This window comes from Ornithodoros turicata, chromosome 7, assembly GCF_037126465.1.
Source record: "Ornithodoros turicata isolate Travis chromosome 7, ASM3712646v1, whole genome shotgun sequence".
Taxonomy (NCBI): domain Eukaryota; kingdom Metazoa; phylum Arthropoda; class Arachnida; order Ixodida; family Argasidae; genus Ornithodoros; species Ornithodoros turicata.
This window is the reverse complement of record NC_088207.1, coordinates 16,742,989-16,767,564: the sequence shown is the minus strand read 5'-3', so window position 1 is coordinate 16,767,564 and position 24,576 is coordinate 16,742,989. Positions and strand designations below refer to the sequence as shown.

The following is a 24,576-nucleotide window of genomic DNA, read 5'->3' as shown; positions in this document are numbered from 1 at the left end:
TGGCGCACAGCGTGAAGCGCTAGCGGTGAAGTTCTGGCTTTACAGTGTATTATTCTGCGCAATAGTTGGTCTTGATCGTGCTATGTGGTGAAGTTCTGTTTTAAGAGTGTAGAGTGTACGATACCATTCTGAATCAGTGCTAGCTCTGGCTGGTGTTAGGAGGCAAAGTTCTTTCGCAATGATAGCTCAATGAAATCTCGGTGATGTTGTGTCGGCCCCAGTTGTGAGCTGTCCGACGACGACATTCACAAACGTTGCACTGTGTTCATTTCTTTCTTGTTTCGTCAAGCTGCTCCTTGCGGTTTTTGGCACTGTGGCTTTCCCACATACTAACTGTGAATGTGAATAGAAGGTGCATCCATTCATTCCTTTCAGCGCGCACCCTGCAGTGTCTGGCTCTTGACGACCTTTCGTGTACGCGTGAAAATACAAGAAAATACACAAACATAGCAGGACAAGTAAGGCACAAAAAACACCAGGACAATGTTTCCCGAACACTTGGACAGAGAGCAACACTGAGGCTACAGGACCAAAAAGCTTCAACTATTTATTCGAATCTCTCGCTCCGCTGAACGAGGGCCAGCAGAGGACATTAAATTATAGGCCAGATGGCATAGAGAGACACACGGAGACACACAGAGAAATCCTGTCTTCTGGTGCTCGATAACAAAACGCTGTTGGGGAAACAGCACGGGGACAACCCCGCGTTATCCCGTTTCTCTTGCAGTCGGGTTACTCGGTACTAATCCCTAATCTGGCATCAGGCGAAAAAGGACGTACCCACATGCTCCATGGGGTACGAGCGGTTCGTCGCCGAAACGGCTGCACTTATGCAATCGGAATTCGCAGTTGCACTTCTGAGGCCCTATTCTCGTCGAAGTAATCTACCTCGATTACTTTGTGCCTCGCCTGTCATTGGTCGCTACGTGAAGGAGGCGTGAAGAACTGGGGTGAATGCCACGCGCCCTCAACCAATAGGCGAGCACTTGGTCCTGCGCTCCTCATGCTTTATCTACACTGTTAAAATAGAACTTCACCACACACTCTTAAAACTGAACTTCACCCCATAGCACGCTCCTAGCCAACCATAACCTCGAATGATATCGTTCTCTGCCCTGATTTGTTGAAAACGGGAGCCGTACGCCTTTTCTGTGACAATTATGAACAGCATAAGTGTCACAAAAATGGCGTACGCCTCCCGTTTTCAACAAATCAGAGCAGATAACGATATCATTTGAGATGATAGTTGGTTAGGAGCGTGCTATGCGATGAAGTTCAGTTTTAAGAGTGCATAGCACGCTCCAGCCGACCATCATTCCGAATAATATCATTCTGTGTCCTGATTTGCTCAAAACAGGGAGGAGGCGCCTATCTGGGACACGTTATCTTGTCCCAGATAGGCGCCTCCCCCCTGTTTTGAACAAATCAGGACACAGAATGATATTATTCGGAATGATGGTTGGCTAGGAGCGTGCTATGTAGTGAAGTTCTGTTTTAGCAGTGCACTTTCACCAAGATAGCAGGATCAAGAGCTCGACTATCGGTTGAGGGCGCGTGACGTTCATTTCTGTTGTGCACGCCTTCTGCACGTAACGACCAATGACACGCGAGACACAAGGTAATCGAGGTCGATAACTTTGACGAGAATAGGGCCCCTGAGTTGAATTCCGCATGACGTAGCGCAGTATTCATTCCCATATTTCTTCTACAAATGCGACGTTTACAAATGCGTCTCCGTCAAGTGCAGCAGTTTCAACGATGACACTGAAGCAGCACAGTCATTGCGAAGCAGCTGTCGTCCATAGCGTTGTAGCCATGGAGGAAAAGAAGGGAAAGGGGGCGCCCTATAAGAGTATCCGAGAGATGAAAAAAGCCTGGGACTATAGTGGCGCATGAATAGGGGATAAGTTTTGGGCCGCTCTGAGCGCTGCAGGCATGTTACTCGAGAAGAACAAAGCCTCGCACAAGTCACTTAGGGGTCCGCTACGGGCACATCTATCCAGGAATCGCAAAACTTTCCATTGGACGGCTACGGAGACCACTGTAAAACCGAAACAAAAAACACCTACACTCTTAAAAATGAACTTCACCGCATAGCACGCTCCTAGCCAACCATCATCTCAAATGATATCGTTATCTGCCCTGATTTGTTGAAAACGGGGGGCGTACGCCATTTCTGTGACACTTATGCTGTTCATAATTGTCACAGAAAAGGCGTACGCCCCCCGTTTTCAACAAATCGGGGCAGATAACGATATCATTCGAGATAATGGTTGGCTAAGAGCGTGCTATGCGGTGAAGTTCATTTTTAAGAGTGTAGCACGCTCCTAGCCAACCATCACCCCGAATGACAACGTTCTCGCCCTAGATTTGTTGAAAACGGGAGGAGGAGCCTATTTTGTGTCATTATGCACGGCACAAAATAGGCTCCTCCTCCCGTTTTCAACAAATCAGGGGCGAGAACGTTGTCATTCGGTGTGATGGTTGGCTAGGAGCGTGCTATGTGGTGAAGTTCATTTGTAAGAGTGCAGGAATCGCAAAACTTTCCATTGAACGGCTACGGAGACCACTGTAAAACCGAAACTAAAAAAAATTTAGCCGTAACGTCGCTTGGCCCGTACCGAATTTCAGCTTTACTTTCGCAGTAGAGTAGGGCACTTCCACCCTTCCTTCCTCCATGGCTGCAGCCCCACTTTGCTCTGATAGCCATTAAACGAGCTACACGTGTCTCGGCTCTATAGATAGACGTGGAAGCCTTAAGTGAAAAAATTAATAAACTATCGCTGATTGAAAGCCTCAGGGTAGCTCTGGTTGCTGTAAACTTTGTGCCGTTATAGAAATCGCGCTTCATGGTTGCCGGACGAATGCGCTGCACAGGTCATATTTCACAATGAACGGTGAGGCAGTCGTACTTGTTGGAGTCTTTTTTTTTAAAAGTTATTTACGTCTGAGCTACTCGTACGGTGCATCATATGGAACTATATGTTGAGGGCGGTCTCCTCTTGTTCCAGAGGACAACGCAACATGCAATATTGTTGGCGTGTTTTCAGAAGAAGCTGTTTCTTCAAGCAAGCGCTGTGTGTGGATAGCTACAAGGAGAGGTATTGTAGGGGACAACGTTCACAAAGCGTGCAAGGCGGTTGCTCAACGAAGAATCAAAAGTGCGCTGCCTTTGTGGATATGCTGATTGTGGACGCGGCGAGCGGAGCTCAGACCATTGGTCAGTTCACCTAGTGGCTCCGAGCAAGGACGCGGTAGGCTTTCGCGCACCAGTCAGGCAACCATGAGGCGTGTGTAGGCCATCGTGTGAAAACGTACAGTAGAGTCGGACACAAGAAACGCTGGCTGTAATACAGAAGAAGAGAAGAAGAAGAGGAAGGGCATGTCCCATGATCTCGCGGGGGCTCTGCGGGAGCAGGCTGTCACCGCAGGCCGAGAATCGGTGCACAGACTGACCTCGCTGTTCTTTCTTCTCAGTGGATTCCAGTCCTCGTCCACCTCTCCGCCTCTCTCCCCAACGTTACTAGCCCTATAGCCACTTGGAGGGTCCACCAGAGGCGTAGAAGGGGAGAGAGGGAGAGACTTCCATCCAAACTCGTCGAAAGAGGGGACGCGCTTTATGCCTGCCGCGGGGAACAGGGACTGTGCCTTACTGACAATGCGGGACAAGTTTCGTCCTACAGAGGGAGAGAGAGGGTTCAGGATCGCGTCTTTCTTCCTTTCCCCACACCTCGAGGTCCACCTATAAGTGAAGGAACCGCACGAAGGCTGGTCTCGTTCACTTCGCAATGCTTCTGCATTCTATTCTCATTTCGATTATTGCGCGTGAATTATAGTTACGTGTCATAAATGTGGACGTACGGAACTGATGAGAACAGACTGCCATTAAAGGGTAGCTGTACCTCACTTGAGTTGATCGAACCAGGTTTATTCCCATGACGTCACTCGCACTACAACGTCACAGTCGCCAGCGTATTTCAGCCATGGTATAGGTCATGACGGTCCTCACTTACCGCGTTCACCGCTCGTATGGTGTTTCTGAGTTACTGTACTCCGTTGATATTATTTCTACAATATCGCAGTAATCCTCGTACTTGCGACGATAACAGCCTTATGACGGTTAACAAGAACCGAAAGCAAACCTTCGTCGGAACTGCATCACGGCGGCAGTCGCGCGTTTTCGAAGAAAGTGCCCTCTAGAGGAGTGACATCAATAAAAAAAAAAAAGAAGAAAAAAAAAACATATATCATGATTACGGTGACCGTACGCTCCACCAATTCAATATGGTCTGTGCACGGAAGGACGAATCTAAAGTACAAAAATGTTTCCTCGCAGAACAAAAGACGTCGTTACCTTGACACTGACACAAAAGGAACGGGATTGATCGGTTGCGTCGTTTGTGAGTTCTGCGCGAATGAAAACGCAATTTGCACATTTCCCACTTCTCTCCTTCTCAAGAAGGGTGGCAATGCAGAGTGGCCTCCCATTGGTCTCCTCAAACGATTTGTCCAACCATCGCGGGAGATCATTTGAAGAGACCAATAACAGGCTGCTCCGCACTGACGCGTTTCTTGAGAAAGAAACAGTAAATGACGAAAGACGCGCAATCCGCATCCGTTCCTTTTGTGTCACTGTCGAGGTAACGACGCCTTTCGTTCTGCGAGGAAAAATTTCTGCACTTTTCTCCTAATAAAGGAAGCTCAATTCGAACAGGTTAAAAGGGTTGGGACACGTTTAAATTTCCGCTCCATTACGTGCTGAGCGCACTGAACCAAAGTAATAATTAACTGTTCTTATAGGAGTCATATTTTGTGAGAACGAACTGCGGCTTCGAGATCTAGTGGGCGAGAGTCTTCGCCATTCCTATTGGTTTTCGGTAAGCACGTGACCGCTCCCGTGGCGTCTCGCTATAGCGGTGATGCAGTCCGTAATGTCAGAGCTGCATGAACATAGATGTTCCCAGTGCGGATTTTGTGGGCGGCTTACACACACTTTGATGTAGAAACTGGAATGCAGGTGCAACTCCATGCAAATAACAGGGATAACTCTTAGCGGGGATAACTTGTAGCGAAGCGTTACAACCCTCTACACACAACGCCCGTGTTCGTCATCACAGTATCGTGAGTCAGAAGCAAGGAAACATTGCGAAGTGACCCTGTCAGCCAACGCTGTTCCTAGAGTTACCCGAAGGATGTTTTACGACCACAGTTAGCTGACACTTTCGAGTGGGTCAGGGAAAAATGTTCCGCTTCCGTGTCCTGGTTTCTTGAGCATATACAGGTCATGAGCCCATAACTTACTGCAACGGCACAGACTTGGCAACGAGGGATGAGGCTTCACGTGGTGTCGAAAGCTAGACTGGGGTCTCGTACACGACATCGTTAACAACAATACCGCCCTGCGGCTAACATCTCATCTTCAACGAAGGGACTGCACGTGTCCCTCCGGTTTAGAGGAAGAGCTGGCGCCATATTGTCTAAATAAGGCGCCATCGCTAATCGATAGGACGTAGACGCCACGCCCCGAATGAGAGCCGGCCAATCACAATCATGCTTTCAGCCGACCTGAAAGTGGTGGTCGTATAGGAAGCAGACATCGAACGCGCACGGTACGAGAAAGTAATTCTGTGTCTTTCGATATTTGACTGGCTGATGTATTGTACGCAATATTCGAACTCTTCTTCCCTATATACGCCTCCTCTCATCTCGCAATACTTGGTGACTCTGACATTTTAATTGTTCTAAATATTCCAAGATATTTCCGGATGCAGAGATGGTGCTATAGATACACACTCTCAAAAATGAACTTCACCGCGTAGCACGCTCCTAGCCATCCGTCATCCCGAGTGACCCCTACTGAAAACGGGGGCGCACGCCATTTTTGTGTCATGATGCAGTTCATAATTGCCACAAAAATGGTGTACGGCCCCTGTTTTCATCAGATCAAGAGAGGGAATGTCGTCATTCGGGATGATGGTTGGCTACACTCTTAAAAATGAACTTCACCGCATAGCACGCTCCTAGCCAACCATCATCTCGAATGATATCGTTATCTGCCCTGATTTGTTGAAAACGGGAGGCGTACGCCTTCTTTGTGACACTTATGCTGTTCATAATTGTCACAAAAAGGCGTACGCCTCCCGTTTTCAACAAATCAGGGCAGATAATGAACATCATTCAAGTTTATGGTTGGCTAAGAGCGTGCTATGCGGTGAAGTTCATTTCTAAGAGTGTAGGAGCGTAGTATGCTGTGAGGCTCTGTTTTTCGGAGGCGTTTGAGATAAATGTTTCACTACATTCAACTAAACATACGAAACACACGCAATATAGGGCTAAAGTATTCCTTGTACTGTATAGAATAAAAGACGATACTGTAATGTGTCAATAAAACCTATGCATGGATAATCTGAAATTATTCCTGATGAATTGATGTATTCTCTACATCAATGTGCACGTGTCCTAATATCAATTGTCTTTTGTTCTTTCTTTGTTTGTTTGTTGATAAAAAAGGGCTCTATTTATGCGTCACGTCATTATCAGTTCGATATACAAAATCCGGAGACTACAAAATAAAAAATAAAAGTCTGTAGTTTGTGCGGATTACCAGTGACGACATCAAATCGCAGGGATGCATGAGGGCGCAGCGAGCTGTTTGTGCAATTGAGAGACACAACAGAATTTCACCGCATGGCGCACTCCTGCACTTTTAAAACAGGGCTTTCACTGCATAACACACTCCTAGCTAACCCACACTCTTAAAAATGAACTTCACCACATAACACACTCCTAGCCAACCATCATCTAGAATGATATCGTTATCTGTCCTGATTTGTTGAAAACGGGAGGCGTACGCCTTTTTTTGTGACACTTATGCTGTTCATAATTGTCACAAAAAAGGCGTACGCCTCCCGTTTTCAGCAAATCGGGGCAGATAACGATATCATTCGAGATTATGGTTGGCTAGGAGCGTGCTATTTGGTGAAGTTCATTTCTAAAGTGCATGTCTTGTGAAACCGGGCTTATGCAGTTATATCTATTGTCAGAAAAAGGCGTACGCCCGGTGTTCTCCACAAATCAGGACTGATAACGGTGTTCTGTGCAATGTTGGGCCTTCAGCGCGCTATCCACTCTCAGAACAGAACTTCACCGCATAGCACGTTGCCACGAATGATAGGGTTAACGCTTCTGATTAGAAGAGCGAGGGGGGGCGTACACCTTTTTGCAGCAATTTGGATATACGATAATTGCCACAAAAAGGCGTACGCCCCCATCTCTCTTCAAATCAGAAGCGATAACCCTATCATTCGTGGCAGTGGTCGGCGGACAACGTGCTATGCGGTGAAGTTCTGTCCTGATAATGCGTAGTGACGTTCTGTTTTAAGAGTCTAGCCAAGCATAATTTCCCACGATAATGTACTCAGTCCCGATGTGTTGAATATGACTGTCGTACGCCTTTTTGTGACACTTAAAAACTTATTGTAACTTTCATTAAAAAGAAACACACACTCCCCTCTGTCTCCGCATATCAGGATTGACAGGAGCACGATTCTGTACACTGGCAGGTTTTCAGCGTGTTGTGTAATGAAGTTCTGCACTCTTAAAAATGAACTTCACCGCATAGCACGCTCCTAGCCAACCATAATCTCGAATGATATCGTTATCTGTACCCGATTTGTTGGAAACGGTAGGCGTACGTCTTTTTTGTGACAATTATGAACAGCATAACTGTCACAAAAAAGGCGTACGCCTCCCGTTTTCAACGAATCAGGGCAGATAACGATATCATTCGAGATTATGGTTGGCTAGGGGCGTGCTATGCCGGGAAGTTCATTTTTAAGAGTGTGGCCGTGAAGTTTCAAGAGTGCAGAAGATAACTGTGCGCTTCTGGAAGAGAGGCGCGACTAAAGAGCCAGCTGCGCGCTCATTTTACTGTTCACTTAATTTCGTCACTGATTACCCTCTCCCACACTGCAGTCAAAGCAAAACATTCCGACCAATCTCTTAATCTCCGCGCCAACACACGAACAATGCAATGTCCGCAAGAAACCAGGACTACGTACGGCTGTAGTTCCTTTGAGAAAAAGGCTATAGGGAAACGGTGGGGAAAGTGCTGCTGCTGCTGCTGCAGGTCCCACGAGTAGGGAAGTATACCTCGGAAGTGTACTTAGTAAGGGGGAAGTATACCTAGAGATGGATCACGAGGTACCGTACTGTAGTGAAAGACACCACAGAAGCAGAACCGTCGTGTGTGCTGGAATAGAACGCAGAGTTAATAGCAAGAAAACGTGGCGCCCCCCAGGTGCACTTTACCTTGAGTCGAAACTCACCTGACTTACTACCTATCTGCAAGTGAAGTACACCAGCTAACATGAGATCACAACGCGCCCAATATCACTTTTCAGCGCCACTCTTCATTGTCATACACTATACTGATTGTCTCGAGTGATGCTGGCAAGAGAGGAGGTCATCTTACCACTTCTCGTGGCTTGTAGTCGACAGATTTTGCGCTAGCCACTCCTGAAATAGAACTTCACCGCATAGCACGCTCCTGAACAACCACTGTCCCGTATGACATCCTTCGCTCCCCTGATTTACGGGGTACGTGAGGGTACGGGCGTTATTCTGGTCAGTGGTTGTCCTTCAGCTTGTTATGTGGTGAAGCTCTGCTTTAAGAGCGCGGGCAACTATGGAGATGCCCGGGGAACCGCCATGATGGCATGCAACGCATGAGGTCCTGGCACTCTTTCTGGAGGTTCATTCGTGTCCACACTTTCCTCCGAAGCATTTCGGTGCGCACGTTCGCAATATAGATGTACGTTTCCGCACGGCGTTTTGGACAACGTGCGTTTTCTGCTGCAACGCGTTTCGCGAACGAATTAGGATGCGACGCAAATAACTGGGTGCTGTTCAGTGCGACGCGCGACACTGGGCGAGGGTGGCGACGATTATGGAAAGCAAATGCACCGGGAACGAAAATGCGGCAGGGCAATAAACATACTCTCTCAGAAGAGAACTTCACCACGTAACACGTTTAAGGTCAACCATTGCACCGAATATACTGATGGGACTCTCGACTTGTGGGAAGCGCGGGGTGTGCGCGCTTTTGTGACAAATAACACGTCTGACAGGTGTACACAAAAAAGCGTACGTCTCCAGTTTTCGGCAAATCTTGGGAGTGGACGATGTCATTCAGGATAATGGTTGACTATTGACGTATTATGCGATTTGGTGTAGTTTTGAGAGTTACAACAGAACAGATGATAAGGTGACGTCAAAATCCGTGATTCCGTGTAGTACTCGTACAAGAATAATGAGGAGACGGTTAGGAGCAAGTTTTATTTAAAACGTTAAAAACAAGACTTTCGTGCACAGCCTGCACTTCAGGAGAGTCGGAAAAGAAAACAAAATAACGAGAGAGAGAGAGAGAGAGAAAGAGAGAGAGAAGGGGGAGAAAACGCAGGGAAAGTATCAGTGCAGAGTCGTTTATGTTTCCATAACACAACGTAAACAAACGGCTCTGTATCAGTGCGACGGACGCGTTGGTGTCATTAAGCGATAACGACACGGCAGCTACCTTGCCGTTCGCTCCCTAGGTGGCGGTACTGCACCGCAAACTTGCGTGTTGCAGGGGTTGTCGGTCACAACCGCATAACGGAGGAACAACGACATCAGTTTCCGTTCACGCAGCTGGCGTAGCTCCCACCCGGTGTGACTTCAATAACATCGACCTACCAGGAAGCAACGTTACGCGATTCCACCTTCGGCTGCCCTCTCTTTGTTATCTTTATTGGATTGACATCATTGATCCGAGTACCTCAGCCACACTTATCTCCCACATTTAATCGATTTGACAAACGTCGGACGACGCTTGTGTTTGGGAAACTTCGATGCAACTGTTCGAACGTGCGCTGCAACAAGGGCCAGCATATACTTCACCAACTGGCGAAAGGTGTCGCGACTTCCGAAGTTCTTTCCGTGGCGTATACTGCCATTTACTCTTTGATAACATCGATGACACCAGTCGCACGTGCAGGGCTTCTATTCGATCAATCAGTGTGTGTCGGGGAAATGTAAACTAAGGAACATATATCTGGAGTTGGACCAGTGGCGTAGCCAGACCTCCAAGGTAGGGGGGGCTCGATACAAAAACCCGCCCACTTTCGCCCCCCCCCCCGCTATTCCTGGGTATGCCTACACACACATATTTATTGCCAGGGGGGCTATTGCGCACACCGCAAGATTAGGGATGCAAATCTAGACTTATTTGAACGTTCACAATGCGATTACATGTAGGCTGTTATGACCAATGAGGCCCTGTCACCAGATTGGAAATATTTTGATACGCTCATACTTTGAAAGCCATCCAAGAGTGTAGACAGACGCAGGAATTGCAAGAACTTTCGCGATCGTCACACTGGTACCCCTCCCATATATTATTTTCTCCTCGGATTTGCACGATTTGCGTGGGTCGGCCCGTGGCAGGTAGGGGGGGGGGGGGCGAGCCCCCCCTAGCCCCCCCGTGGCTACGCCACTGAGTTGGACTACATGATTTATAAAGATACGGCTCCAACACTTACTGCATTGTCTCGAACGGAATTCACGCATAACAACTGATATGAGGTCGCTAAAAAATGTACGCGCATTATGTTTCTAACGAATCCATCGATACGAAGACGTATTGGTTGTCACAAACGACGTCAAATGATATCAGCGTATCCCGCGTTGATAGTTCACGTTCTACATCTCTCTTTCTCTCTCTCTCTGTCGTTTTTCAATTTAACGAATGCCTAAACCAGTCCTGGACAATTTCGCGCAATTGAAAACACAATTTTGAATTTCGTTATTGAAGAAACGATTCTCGAGTTGCTCAATTCATTATTTTAAGTCTCCGCGAGCATCTCTGTGGGGACTCTGAGCTTTTCGTTTTTCTGTGTGTTTTTTTTTTTTTTTTCGTGCATATTCGAATATTAGCGACACACAAAAGCAAAGGAGGCTTTCGCAGATAATAAAAAAGATACAGGTGAGAAAATACATTGTAATTTATTTGTGTAACAGCATAACTAAATATTCATGCACATCAAACGTTCAGAACATGTACGAGTGTACGGTTATCTAGTTCCTATGCACAAACGTCTTTGTTCCTTGAACTGCGAAATCTTTCTGCTCATGAAGATCCACTGCCGATCATAGTTTTACATATTAAGAAAATTTATTGCATTGATCAGATATATTGGTGATAGTTAAATGTTATTACAGAATGTAATATTACAGAATGAACGCTTCCGTGTGTGTGTCGTCTTTGTGCCTCCGCGTTCTCAATCATGTTCAGTCCCATCCAACGCGCTCTACACATTCTCGCACTATTACGAAATGTCCAACAAGATTAAAACGTTGAGATCAAATGAACTATAGGATGCACAGGAAGCCGAGGTTAAACAATGTACAAAATAAGGACAGTACATTGAAGTTACACGCGCTGACTGTCTGTTTTACTATTATTATTATTATTATTAATTCTTTCTGCCTTAAGGAACCTATCCATTTATTTGTCGCGTATTCCGTGTTTGTCTACAGTATAAAAACAGAACTTCACCGCATAGCACGCTATGCGACAACCACTGCCATTGCCATAGGGTCATATCGCTTCTGATTCGAAGGGAAAGAGAGGGGGGTGAGCCTTTTTGTGGTAATTTGGAAAAATGATAATTGACAAAAAAAGGCGTACGCCCCCTCTCTCTTCGAATTAGAAGCGACGACCATAACATTCGTGGCAAGGGGCGCACAGCGTGCTATGCGGCGAAGGCACAGCATTAACCACAAGGATATCGTTATCAATCCTGATTGTGGAAACCGTACACTCCTGAAAATGAACTTCACCGCATAGCACGCTCCTAGCCAACCATAATCTTGAATGATATCGTTATCTGCCCTGGGGGCTTAATCATTTCCATCGTTCGCGAGCCAACGAGGGGCGGAGCTCTCGTTAACACGAACACGTGACACGTTTCACATGACGCGTGACGCGCTTTTTTCGTTAACGGGACAAAGGCGTAATCTCTTGCTCGCGCAACGACCGACGGTGTCGTCTGCCTAACGAATGTGTTCACGTGCTCACAGGCTTCATTGCCTACATGGCTCATGATCTAACGAGGCGCGAGGCACTCGGGAGCTCGAGCACGTGGTGTATGACGCGCTCTCTTCGTTAAAGTGACAGGGGCGTAATCTCTCGGTCCAGTTACGATCAAATTAGATCGTTTGCCTAACGAGTGGGTCTACCCACTCGTTAGAATGTGAAACATCTTCATATGGAGATTTACAGAAACGGAATTTCTGCAGAAACGAACATGTATTGCTCCACGACTGTGTACAAAATGACATGCTCCCCCTTTCATCGTATTTACACCAGTGGTTACATGACGGCTGTCAGATATTCTCGAGAAGATGCAGATGAAGACGAGAAAGAAGATGAAGAAGTGACAACGACAAGCCATAGACAAACCATAGACAAACCATGCGAGCAATCCAAACAAAATTAAAGAACCTCATTGGTCGACAAGATTACAGCCTCGTTGGCAGCTGTAGTTGGTTCAGGGCGGTGACATCACAACACGTAACGGCTCGTTACGAGCACGATAGCCTCAACGAAGAAGCTAAACGAGGAGCAGAGATTGTGCCACAGCAGGGCGTCGATAAGTTTCTTCGTTTCGTTATTCGTAACGACACGCTGACGTTGAAGCTGCCCAAAAAAGATGGCGGAGTGATTCTTCGCTTGGGCGATCACACAAGCAGCTAACTGTGCCCCATGGACGTGGTCAGGATGCCTTTCAACTGGACGAGACAGATTCTGTAAAGTTCTTCCGTCCGCCAAGAAAAGCTATCCGCACCGTTTGTGAGGACTTGTGACCGTGTACTTCACTCCGCCTTGATAGCTACGGGTGTTGTGATGAACAACAAAGGCGAAATGGATGCATATAGTAATGTTCGAATTGTTCTCTTTAATAGTACATTGCGGACATAGTGTTGATGTAGCAATGAAAGGAAGAGCAAAGGATTCTGTGGATTTTCTGAGGTGATTGCCTTGAATAGTTTTATAACATTCTCTTGCTTCGCGCTGCTAACATGGAATTAAAACAGTTCACTGGCATTCTGTTCAGGCTCATTAGAAAACTGTTGCACTGCGAATTTATCTTATTTTAGGCGTCAGGATGCCTTTCAACTGGACCAGATAGATTTTGTAAAGTTGTTCCGTCCGGGAAGAAATGCTGTTCGCACTGTTTATGAAGCCTGACTGTAAGGCTGCACGTTGTACTTCCATGCTTGAAGAAAAAGTTACATAAAGTTAATGAAATAAGTGTACACGTTGAGGAGAACGGGCAGCCTCCTCCTCTTTCTTCTTTTGATACTTCTGATACCACTACGTCTTTCCTTTCTGGTCTCGGACTCCCACGTGAACTAGAACTCCGCACACACTAGTTCCCGTATCATACTTAAGACCATTCTAACCCGACACTATCGTCAGGGTAGCTAAATGATTTACAATTTTTTGCGTATCGCTCGACGATTATCCTTACAGTGATGTACATGTTTGTTAATTATTTTCACACGACTAGCGAGCCATATATTGAGACGGGAAGAAAAAGAAGATGACGAACGAGCCTGGGAACGAACATTGGAACGCAATGAGCATGTATGAGAGCACGAGAATGCGAGCTATCGGAACAAATGAAACAGTCCTATTGGTTAGAGAAGATGCAGCCTCGCTACCAGCCTGCTCTTCGCTCAAGGCGGTGACATCACAACACGTGAGCGCTCGCAACGTGCAAAATAACCACAAAGAAGAAGCTTCACGAGGAGCACAGATTGCGACCACGCAAAGCATCGATAAAGGTGCTCGTTTCGTTAGCCTGAACGACTCGTTCAGCTGTCTCGTGCCGTTAAGTTGAACGTGTGAAACAATTAAGCCCCCTGATTTGTTGAAAACGGGAGGCGTACGCCTTTTTGTGACACTTATGCTGTTCATAATTGTCACAAAAAAGGCGTACGCCTACCGTTTTCAACAAATCAGGGCAGGTAACGATATCATTCGAGGTTATGGCTGGCTAGGAGCGTGCTATGCGGTGAAGTTCATTTTTAAGAGTGTACTCCTTTTTGAGCCAATTAACGTATCTGCATAAGTATCCTCAAAAAAAGGCGTGGCCTCCTGTTCCTAACCAATCCGGGGGCAGAACGACGTCATTCGGGATGGGGGTCGGCTATAAGAGCATGCCATGCGGTGAAGTTCTGTGAAAAAAGTGTATGCGTCTGTTGTTTGTAACGAGCTTTGGTCGTCGCTTGAATTGGATTCGCTACACTCTTAAAAATGAACTTCACCACATAGCACGCTCTTAGCCAACCATAATCTCGGATGATACCGTTATCTGCCCTGATTTGATGGAAACGGAAGGCGTACGCCTTTTTTGTGACACTTATGCTGGACATAATTGTCACAGAAAAGGCGTACGCCTCCCGTTTTCAACAAATAACGTCAGATAATGATATCATTCGAGATGATGGTTGGCTAGGAGCGTGCTATGAGGTGAAGTTCATTTTTAAGAGTGTAGTCCTGACCAAGTCCGGTCCAACGTCTTCATGTTTCTTCTCTCATAAATCCAATCTAATCTATACGTACTGAAACGCGCAAAGAAGACAGGGACAAGATACAAACAGCATCCATTCATTGCTCACACAACAACGACGTTGCGTACGCAAGTTTTTGCGCGGCGACGGAAAAGGGTGGACTGTCATCCCTTGGGTGCATCTTAATAACGCGCTCTACGGAACGGCCTTCTTTTATGGGCACTATCTCGCGAGACATGCGAGACCTCCTATCACACGATACGTGACTGGCACCGAGACGGAAATGCGCGTACAGCGCGTGGATATCCGGAAGATAAGTAACAAGGTTGTTGCATCCTCGCACGAGGGCGTGTCTTGCACTACAGACTCGTTACTCGTACGCCTACGTCATGCGGCAAGGAAAAGAAAACAGATGCCCAAAGCGGCATTCGAGAGACGAGAAAAGCGACGGGCAAGCGGCGTATGGGTGAGGGACGAGTTTTGCTCTTCTTTGGAGCGCTGTGAGGGTCACGTTACCTGAGAAAGCCAATGAGAAGGTTTTGCGCATTTTATTTCTTTTTCTTTTTTTTTTGGGGGGGGGGGTGGGGGGCAACGTCGCGGTCACATAGACTACAGAACTTCCCCGCGTTCCACGTTCCCAGCCAACCGTCAACCCGAATGACAGCGTTCCCTCTCCGTTGATTTGTTGAAAACGACAGATTGACGCTTTTTTGTGTGTGAAAACTAACGGAACTATACATAGGTGTCACAAAAACATTTAGGTAAAATTTCCGAAACTACACACTCTTAAAGGGTCTGTATAGTGAATAATAACCCTCCTCCCCCCCGCAAAAAAACAAAAATAATTAAAAATAAATAAAAAAATAAAAATAAAAATTGAAATTTTGTTAACTTGGATGCTTCAGATACGCAATAGCTCTGTCGTACATTGAACAGTTTTTTAGGTATCCAATTTCAACGCTACCCTTATCACTATCGAACGCTGGGGATAGCGGGCCGTACGCCTCTTTGTTCGAATTAGCGTAAATCGGCGGCGCACGTGAAAGAACTCAATCATCGAAATCATCCGCAGCTCTTCCCCGCGGCACGTGCAACATGTCGGACACTCATCAACTGTTAACATTGTTAAAATCTGTTATTGCCGTTCAAAACTGTTATTGTAAAATCTGTCGAATTGTTAATCTTGGCGCACGGACTTGTTAATCTCGAATCAAAATATACTCGCAGTTACTGTTAACGCAAATGTAAGGTGTCACAAAAAGGCGCGTGCCTCCCATTTTCAACAGATGTCTATCGGAATGATGCTTTTTTCGCAGCGTGTCCGATGAGGTGAAGTTCTGTTTTTACTGCCTACCGTTTTAGATCAAAGAGTGATATTAAACGGTAGGAGCAACTTATTTATTTACACATGGTATAACAAGTCTTTCGTGCACGAGACTGCACTTCTTCAGGTTACCTTCATGTTCAGATATTTTTGTAACCTGAAGAAGTGCAGTCTCGTGCACGAAAGACTTGTTTTACCATGTGTAAATAAATAAGTTGCTCCTACCGTTTAATATCACTCTTTGATCTACTCATCACCGGCAACTTGACATCGTCTATTTTTCTGCCTTCGTATCTACCATTTTAAACAGGTATGCGTGCAACTGTAAAATCAAAACGTCTACCGACGACGTCACGTATCTGGTTCAGATGTGAGCTTCACTTTTAGGGTCAGCACCTTCTCTCACTCCTTCCTTCACCGTCTAGCCAGGTGCACTCAGAATGAGAACTTCGGAGATTCACTTGCCCCGCATAAAGGCCAGCTTCGTGCAGCGTATGCTAGATGAAGAGTGCGTATACGAAGTGCAGATACTTTCTTACAAAAACTGATCACAGTTTCATATCAGTTCTGAAAACTGATCACAGTTCATATCCTTTCCGGATAAATTAATCATAATAATAATAATAATAATACTGAGAGATAAGGAAAACAAAGTTATCAACATCTGTACTCGACATGCAGCGACCTCTGATCTTTGGATCTTTGTACAGATAAAATTTTTTGTTTAACGGCGTGCTGTGATTTTTCTTCATTGTCAATTTTTGACGTAAAATTTACGTATTTTCGATCGTTTGTGGACACACTTAGGATATTCCACGCAAAACTTCGACGTTGTAAGGTTTGGCGTAGGTTCAAATTAAAATAACTAATTCACGTAATTTTCACAGCGACATAAATTAATCAATATAATAAATTTTACATCAATAAGAAATGAAATTAAATCAATTAATTAAATTGAACTGAAATTCGCCACGATATACACTACAAACAAAACCTCGCCTACGATGAGAGCCTCGTCTTCCCCCCCTACTTTTTTCCCCCTGCGGTCTCACGGAGCAAGGGCGAATATTGACTGATCAAATAGAAAAGGGCGTCGTTCTTCTTTGTCCTTCACAAGGTTGGAAACCAGAGAATAAAGAACAACTGATAAAAAAATAGTCCTAAATTCTTAAAAACGAATAGAAAGAAATGCATGAGAGCTACTGCGAGACTCAAAACGCCTTTTATTGACGACGCACTGGAAAAAAAGATTAAAGAAAAACATAGGAAGGGTTGTCGGAAATTTTTACGCCTAATTATCTTGACGAGACACTGTATAATTTCGTCAACCACCGATCTTTCCGAAGAGGAAATGGCGAAAGGGGATCTCCTTTATCCCGCATTATTCCATTGTATCGCAGGGTAGGCAACGTATCAAGAGCGAATATTGGATGAGGTTGCTCAACACTGATGACCGATTACGTCATTAAAGACGCCCCAAAACGGTGGTTGGTTTTGCTAGGAAACAGCACCACCAAAATATACTGCTCGTTTCCCTCGTTTATGTTTTCTTTCTTTTTGTGTGTTTCGTTGCTCCCTCTATTCAGAAAGAAAGATTAAAAAAAAAATCAATATTCGTTTCATCATTTGCTCCGGGGCCCGTTCGAAGGTACGCCATTTTATAATTAGTACCAGTAAGATATGCGTGTCGATTGTATCATGTCGCTTTCCGCTTTCATGGGGCATGTTGTGGCGGTTTGCATGAAAGTTAACGGGGAGTCCCAGATCTACTCTCAAAATTTTACGCTGAAATCGATCAATCGAGAGCGTTGACTGCGCTGGCAGGAAGGACTGCCAAGGCTATTGAAGATAATTGATTGGATTGAACCGCATGGAAGAGAAAAATATGAAGATTATTGTTGCAGGAATATGAAATCGGCAACCTGATAATGAGACCGAGACTTCACTCGAGTTTTTATGCAAACCGGCCCTGTATATAGGAAGGGCCCCGTCCACCCATCCAACCTCCGTGAACGACGCACAAAAAAGCAAAAAAAAAAAAAAAGAAAGAAACGATACAACAAATGTGAAATACGCAATAAATAAATACCCACACATTAATGCTGCCTAAGTTCAGCATTATGAAATATACAGCAATAACTGATACAAAGAACTTAATCAAGGTATAAAACTAGGGGAAACGGATTTGCACGCGTCGAAAAACAGAGAGAAAGGTCAGCACGGCATTCGTGTCTGAAAGTTGTAACGGTATGGTTTTCAGAGGAGGTTTGTTTTCCTTTGCTCGCGAACTTCCTTATGCTGCCTTCCAGTCGAGGCGGTATCGACCACCTTTGCTATCCGGCTTGACTATACAACGGCGCGCGTGCGTCGCGAAGTTTTCCGAGGCATTTCCTCTGGGAAGGCTGAACTTAGACCTCGTCTGACAAAACCTGCTGACGGACTCCATCGTAGGCTCTTTACGTTGGGATCACATGTTGTCGAGGAAAGCTCCTGTATCGGTTACAGATGGTTTTTCAGGATTGCCGTAATTGGTGACGTGTCGTGAAAACGTGCGTCGATATGGCAGCGTCTTTATGACATATACTCCACTAGTGGTTTCCACTATACACTCTTAAAAATGAACTTCACCGCATAGCGCGCTCCTAGCCAACCATAATCGCAAATGATATCGTTATCTGCCCTTCGTTCGTTATCTGCCCAGGTTCGTTAAAAACGGGAGGCGTACTCCTTTTTTGTGACAATTATGAACCGCATAAGTGTCACAAAAAAGGCGTACGCCTCCCGTTTTTAACAAATCAGGGCAGTAACGATATCATTCGAGATAGTGGTTGGCTAGGAGCGTGCTATGAGGTGAAGTTCATTTTTAAGAGTGTAGTTGCGGGGTCCTTGGCTGTCGGTTTTGCAATTGGTCTTTCTCGTGGGATTCCTTCACGTTGCAATTTTGGCATGGAATCAAGTCTGGTCCACGAACAGGGGATTCTTCTGTCGTCAGACTGAGTGGTAGAAATAATTGTGCCAGATGGTCTTCCAGCATCCACAAACGGAGAGACCGGACGCGCCACTCACAGATCAGACACACCTTTGTTAATGTGGCATTAATGGAGTGTTGGGGATAAGTTGTTGCGAGCGACCTAATAGTTTTACAAAGTGAAACTGCTATCTATATCCCTTCAGCCGTGCAAAGAGATTCGTTGTCACAACGCTATATGATGAGAGGGTGGAACCGATCTATCATCACTGTTTAGTGAGATGATAAACGCAGGAAAAAGAAGAAACACCGTCGAAACACTACAGAGAGTTTCAGTTATAGCTATAATTTTTTGGTTGCAGCTTATACTAATCTACCGAAGCATTTTATTTTACAAAGGTGCCTTGAACGAGCTACAAGGATACGCTCGGTGACAGGTATCGAGTACTTTTTGGGTATTATTAGTAATTTATTTGGCGTTTATTGAGTAGCGTAGGTTTAGGAAATTTTTATCCTTATGGTGGCAGCGATGGGAAATGCCTTGCACACAGGACGCAAAAAAATAAATAAATAAAAATAAATAAATAAAAATAAATAAATAAATAAAAACAACTTCCGTCACCACCGCATGTGAACCATAGGCGGATGAACACGTGATAGGCAGCCCGATAGCTCAACGAAGGGCAAATTTGTACTCTGCTCCGCGTAAGAAATATGTAAACCAAAACCGATTAATTCATAAAAAAAAAAAAAAAATCACTAAACGTCGACGCGTTTTTTTGTGTTTTTTTTCTGGAACATTTTTCGCTGAAGGATTCGGTCGGTAAAACAGAGGTTCCGAAAGCGTCAGAAGTAAAATTTAGAAGTTAGGAGCTTTATTTAATTAAGGAGCGTATGTAAACTGAGCCGCTCACACTGCTCAGAGCTTGGCCGATGTCTCGAGGATGATTTCTGAAAAGAAAGCTTTCTGATAGCGCTACCTGTTTACGAAGTATTCAGTCGGAAGACCTTAGTGAAACACCCGGCATATCTAGTACATCTCACTACCGACAAACATCGCTTCTACGACTGTCTCGTGACAATGCTCTGCTTGAACTTCGTTGGCGTGCTCTACTGGATTCTTAATTTGCTCGTCAGTTATCGCTCGGTTTAATCGTGGGTTAATCAGTCTGGGAATCGGCTCAGAGTGGAAATCTGAGTTCATCTTGTTCCGTGGTCTACTCTCCTCTCGGGGGAGTCGCACAACATCTTCATCTTGAAGCTACTGTTATTGTGCAGGATGGCTGAGACAATTGTTTTTATTTCCGTGTACATTCGTGCGAGACAATTAATAGGTGGGACGGAGTTTAATATCTTTCGAGGGCAAAAAAGAGACCTTCGTGAGCCGGGAACATGCCTCCCCTATATGCGTCGATGCAGTCAAAAACGTTTTTCGTGAGTCGGTGTTTTCCACGGTCTCTGTGATTTTAATTAGCCGGAGGTTTCATTGCGTACGCTGAAACACAAACGCCAGTCGAGTCGACTCTTTTGGCGCAAAAGAGGCAGCTCTCAAAGAAGAGAGCTTTCACTCCAAAAAAGAGACGGTGCAAAGTGCGGCGCCAGCATGTTTCCCGTATCCCATCCGCGCTCCTCGCGTAAGCCGATCCACAACAGCCGAGGAGCCAAATCTTGGCCGCACAAATACACGCGCGGGACGACTGGAAATAGCACGCACCTTCTTTTTATCTTTTTCTTTTTTTTTTTTTGTGAAACCGCCAATTGAAACGTCACACACCCGCTATTATGCGGCCGCAAAAATAAATACGCCCGTAAATTCTCAACCGGAAAGCGCGACAGACACCACTCCGATTTTTTTTTCCTTTGCTATGTTTGATACGTAGTGGACAACACCGCGCAACATCTGCGAATACGAAAGCGAAACCCAGGTGAGGAAAAAAAAAATAAATAAAGGGGGGGGGGGGAGGGGCGGATTCGTCTGAGATCAATGGAACGTGACTGCATGGGTGACCTTCAGACAACCCCTCCGCGTTGGGCTACACCGCTGCGCACGTCGGCCGTGAGGGAAAGACTCCTTCTCAGCACGAATTCTCCGGCTCAATAGAATATCAGGTTGACGCCTATTATGACAATGCGTCCTCGTGAAGCGATTGTCTTTGAGTCGAATACACTGTGTATTCTTGCCAGCATCCTCTAGACTTCGATACGTACTTTCTCTAAGCTACTATTGATCGGCTATCGCCTGCGCAGCGCGCACAACACATCCCGCGTCAGCAACACCACCGTGGTAAACATGATTGAAATACTTCACGAACGAACATCCCGAAGCAACAGTAAGCGAAATACACACGCAACAGGCTTCGCGTACATAAACAACAAACCACGGTGCTACGCGCGAACACTGACCCCGACGAAAAAAAAAAAAAAATCAGAAATAAAATCTACTAACCTCCTCCGTTTTCGTAGGCCAAGTACGGAAATCTCCAGACATTTCCCAGTCCAACGGCATAGCTGACACAACCGAAGATGAAGTCGAGTCTTCCTCCCCAGTTCCCACGAAGCGGTAGGTCTTCGTCGCTCGATTCAAGATCTTCCTTAACGCCGGGTTTCATAGATACCATGTCAACGGCCAAATACACGTCATCATCCGGTCCCGCCAGGTCCTCTTTGCCGGTGGCGGTCGGTGCAACCTCATATTCCGCGCGGTCACGGAACGGAGCCGGCAAGGACTCTAAGAATTTTTTGTCCGTCTTCATGGGGCTGATGCGGCAAACTGTGCTACCTCGGAAGCGGGAAGCCGGCGGCGGCGGGAGGAGAACGCTCTGAGGAGGAGGTTAAGATACTCTCACTACCAGGGCGTTGCGCGCGCAGTTGGTGGCTGCCGTCTGTTTGCAAAAATGAATGGGAGCCGCGCTCTCTCTCACTGTCGTCTCGTGCGCGTTTTCTTGAACGGTCGGCGTCACTCGCTTTTATATGCAGTCTCGCCTATCATTTGTGCTGATTATGATTTACGGGCCTCTCGACAACAATGAATTGCCCCGTCTCTTTGGCTTACTTGAGTTCGCTGGTATGTGGCCGGCTTCCGTTTATTGTTGAGTCAGTGAGCCGGTACGTCCAACCTTTTCTTGGCAGACGACGCCGATCTCGAGTGCTGAGCAGACATTGCCAATTGACGGATTTCTCAACAGGCTGCTCTAGTGCGAAATCTCGGATTATGCCGTCTCCTTGAAGTCGCCAGTCTATGGATTCAAAAATATGAGATGAAACTGGCTGAAGAAGAAAATGTGGAATTATATTTATGAAATACACATGCACACACATACACACACAAAAAAAAAAGAGGAAGGAAAGAAAAGGAAACTTAGCTAGCCGCTCTCGGCTTTGTGCAAGGCCAAGTGCAATCGCAAGGACGCAGTGTGTGTTTGTGTGGGAGTGTATGGGTGGTGACGAGGAAAACCGGATACGGTAAGGTTAACATTTCTGGAGTGTTGGAGGGGGTGGGTGTGGATATACCACTTAGTATACGTGGTTTTATTGTTGGGCTCCTTATTTCATTCCCAACATCACCATCAGCAATTGAGTAGAGCGTCGGTACCTCTGGTGATGCAATTCCCCATGCATCATCTCACAATAAAGTTGTTTGTTGTTATTGTTGGCAAAACACATCATGTGAAAACCCACGCAAGAGCGTCGATGACTGTGTACCTGTCACAGTTGCACAGTTGAGGGTCCGGTATTCTTGATTGAGAGCACCAGCAATTTGGTAGCTCGGTATAAATATCTCAGGAGCATTCCCGAGTCAGGTAGGTAAAATTAAACCCGCCGTATAGGACGTCGCTGCTTGATTCCGCCCAGAGCACTCCATGATTTTTTTTCACGTATTTTTCCCCACCGAACCAAATTACGAGTGTAATTTCGTGTAAAAATGCCTTAAGAAGCAAAAATATTGTTTGGAAAATGGCTGCCTGGCCTTACGTGCCAATCAGCTCACAGTTAACATTTGGAAAGAGCAATCACACATACGTGAGTCACGTACTACTTGTTAAGGACATTCTGAGCAGGATCACGTGGCAGAAATCGAGGAATATAAAAGACGCGCTATACAAAAAGGTAATCTAGAAACTACGATGCGTTATGTACACGCCGGCGATTTCACCGAAGGCGAGCGAATGAAACCGTGTCTACTGGAGTCGCTCGTCGTTAACTCGCACACGCGGGCTGGTGACAAACATTACATCATCAAACGTAATCCATTGTTTTAGTTTTTTTTTCTTCTTCATTTTTCTACAGCTTTTTCATCATGCAGGCCGGGGGAAAAAGGGGGAGGAACGGCGCCAAATTTGACTCGCCATAGACAGGAAAAGAAATAACTAAAAGTCGCGTTTGATTGAGGATAGCATCATCAAAACTTTTATTAAATTCCGATCCTTCAATGTGACGTTTATTTTTCACCAAATTGCCTATATAGATGGGCTGCACTCTTAACACGGCCGAACATTACGACCCAGCGGTACACTACCCGTACTCACAATCATTGCGCAGAACGGTACCGGTTCCGCCCCTGATATCCTGGGAGGGCGAGGCACACACCCTGAGAGAGCACCTGAGAGTGTGAGGCATAGCGCGCACGAATGATACATTGATCGCTTCTGATTCGGAGAAAGAGAGTGAGAGAAAGAGGGGGGGGGGCGTACGCCTCTTTGTCCTCTCTCTCTCATACACTGTTAAAACAGAACTTCACATAGTACGCTCTTAAAAATGAACTTCACCGCATAGCACGCTCCTAGCCAACCATGATCTCGAGTGACATCGTTATCTGCCCTGATTTGTTAAAAACGGGAGGCGTACGCCTTTTCTGTGGCAATTATGAACAACATAAGTGTCACAAAAAAGGCGTACGCCTCCCGTTTTCAACAAGTCAGGGCGGATAACGATATCATTCGGGATGATGGTTTGCTAGGGGCGTGCTATGCGGTGAAGTTCATTTTTAAGAGTGCGGGGTGTGCCTGGTATTCCCTTCCAAGACATATTTTACAGGATTTACATGAGCACCAGCACGAATTTTGATGACTCCAGGTAACGTTTGTTTAAGTGGGAAGAGTTTGTTACTTGTCGCTAATACGTATATTCACAGGTTTAGCGTCATTAAACAGGGTGTCCCAGAAACCGTGTCATTGAATTATAATAAAAAACTACACCAGCTAGAGTCATGCGGTCAATGGCATTTGTTCTTACTGGGTTTTTGCCACCTCCTCATGTGAATGTCGTGTAACGTAAGTTTAATTATGTAAATTTTTGCGAGCTTAAGTCGAAAATTTGCCTAGTAAAGGTCACTTTTTTACCCCACCAATGTGAAGAGCGTGTATAATTTAATCAAATTAATGATAATTGACAGGGATATTCAGGAGCTATCCCATCGGAAAAAATAGCCGAACATCATGCTCTACGGAGGTCGCACAGAATAGCACACGATGAATTTTTCAGCGCAATCTTTGTCAGTCCGACGAAAGGAGGTTGAAAACCCAGCCCTCCCCGACATCGCAGAATGAGATAAAACAGGCACGGCTTATCACGTCCGACTTTCGCCGGGATAATGCTTTCCCTCTCCCCATTTTAGGAACTGTTACTTTTTCTACTATCACTCTGTAGGCTGGCTTCGGAACCTCCTTTC

The 24,576-nt window shown here is 45.7% G+C and overlaps 1 protein-coding gene across 5 annotated transcripts in view; it reads right to left on the bottom strand.

Annotated features, from left to right (window-relative positions):
• The window catches only part of LOC135400248 (sodium- and chloride-dependent GABA transporter 1-like), a 38,184-nt gene extending 16,351 nt beyond the window's left edge, over nucleotides 1–21,833 (bottom strand). Inside the window, exons 1-4 of one of the 5 annotated variants that reach the window (XM_064632022.1) lie at nucleotides 21,355–21,466; nucleotides 8,328–8,343; nucleotides 8,061–8,251; nucleotides 3,457–3,677 (exon numbers count right to left, since the gene is read on the bottom strand). Coding sequence is in view for 1 of the 5 variants with exons in the window: in XM_064632021.1 (XP_064488091.1) it covers nucleotides 21,355–21,661 (307 nt within the window). In the remaining 4 variants the exon portion in view is untranslated. Of the gene's footprint in view, nucleotides 1–3,456; nucleotides 4,211–8,060; nucleotides 8,344–21,354 lie in introns of those variants that run through there. The other 4 variants (XM_064632024.1, XM_064632023.1, XM_064632021.1 and 1 more) reach the window with 4 other exon arrangements.
• Between the last annotated feature and the right edge of the window lie 2,743 nt (nucleotides 21,834–24,576).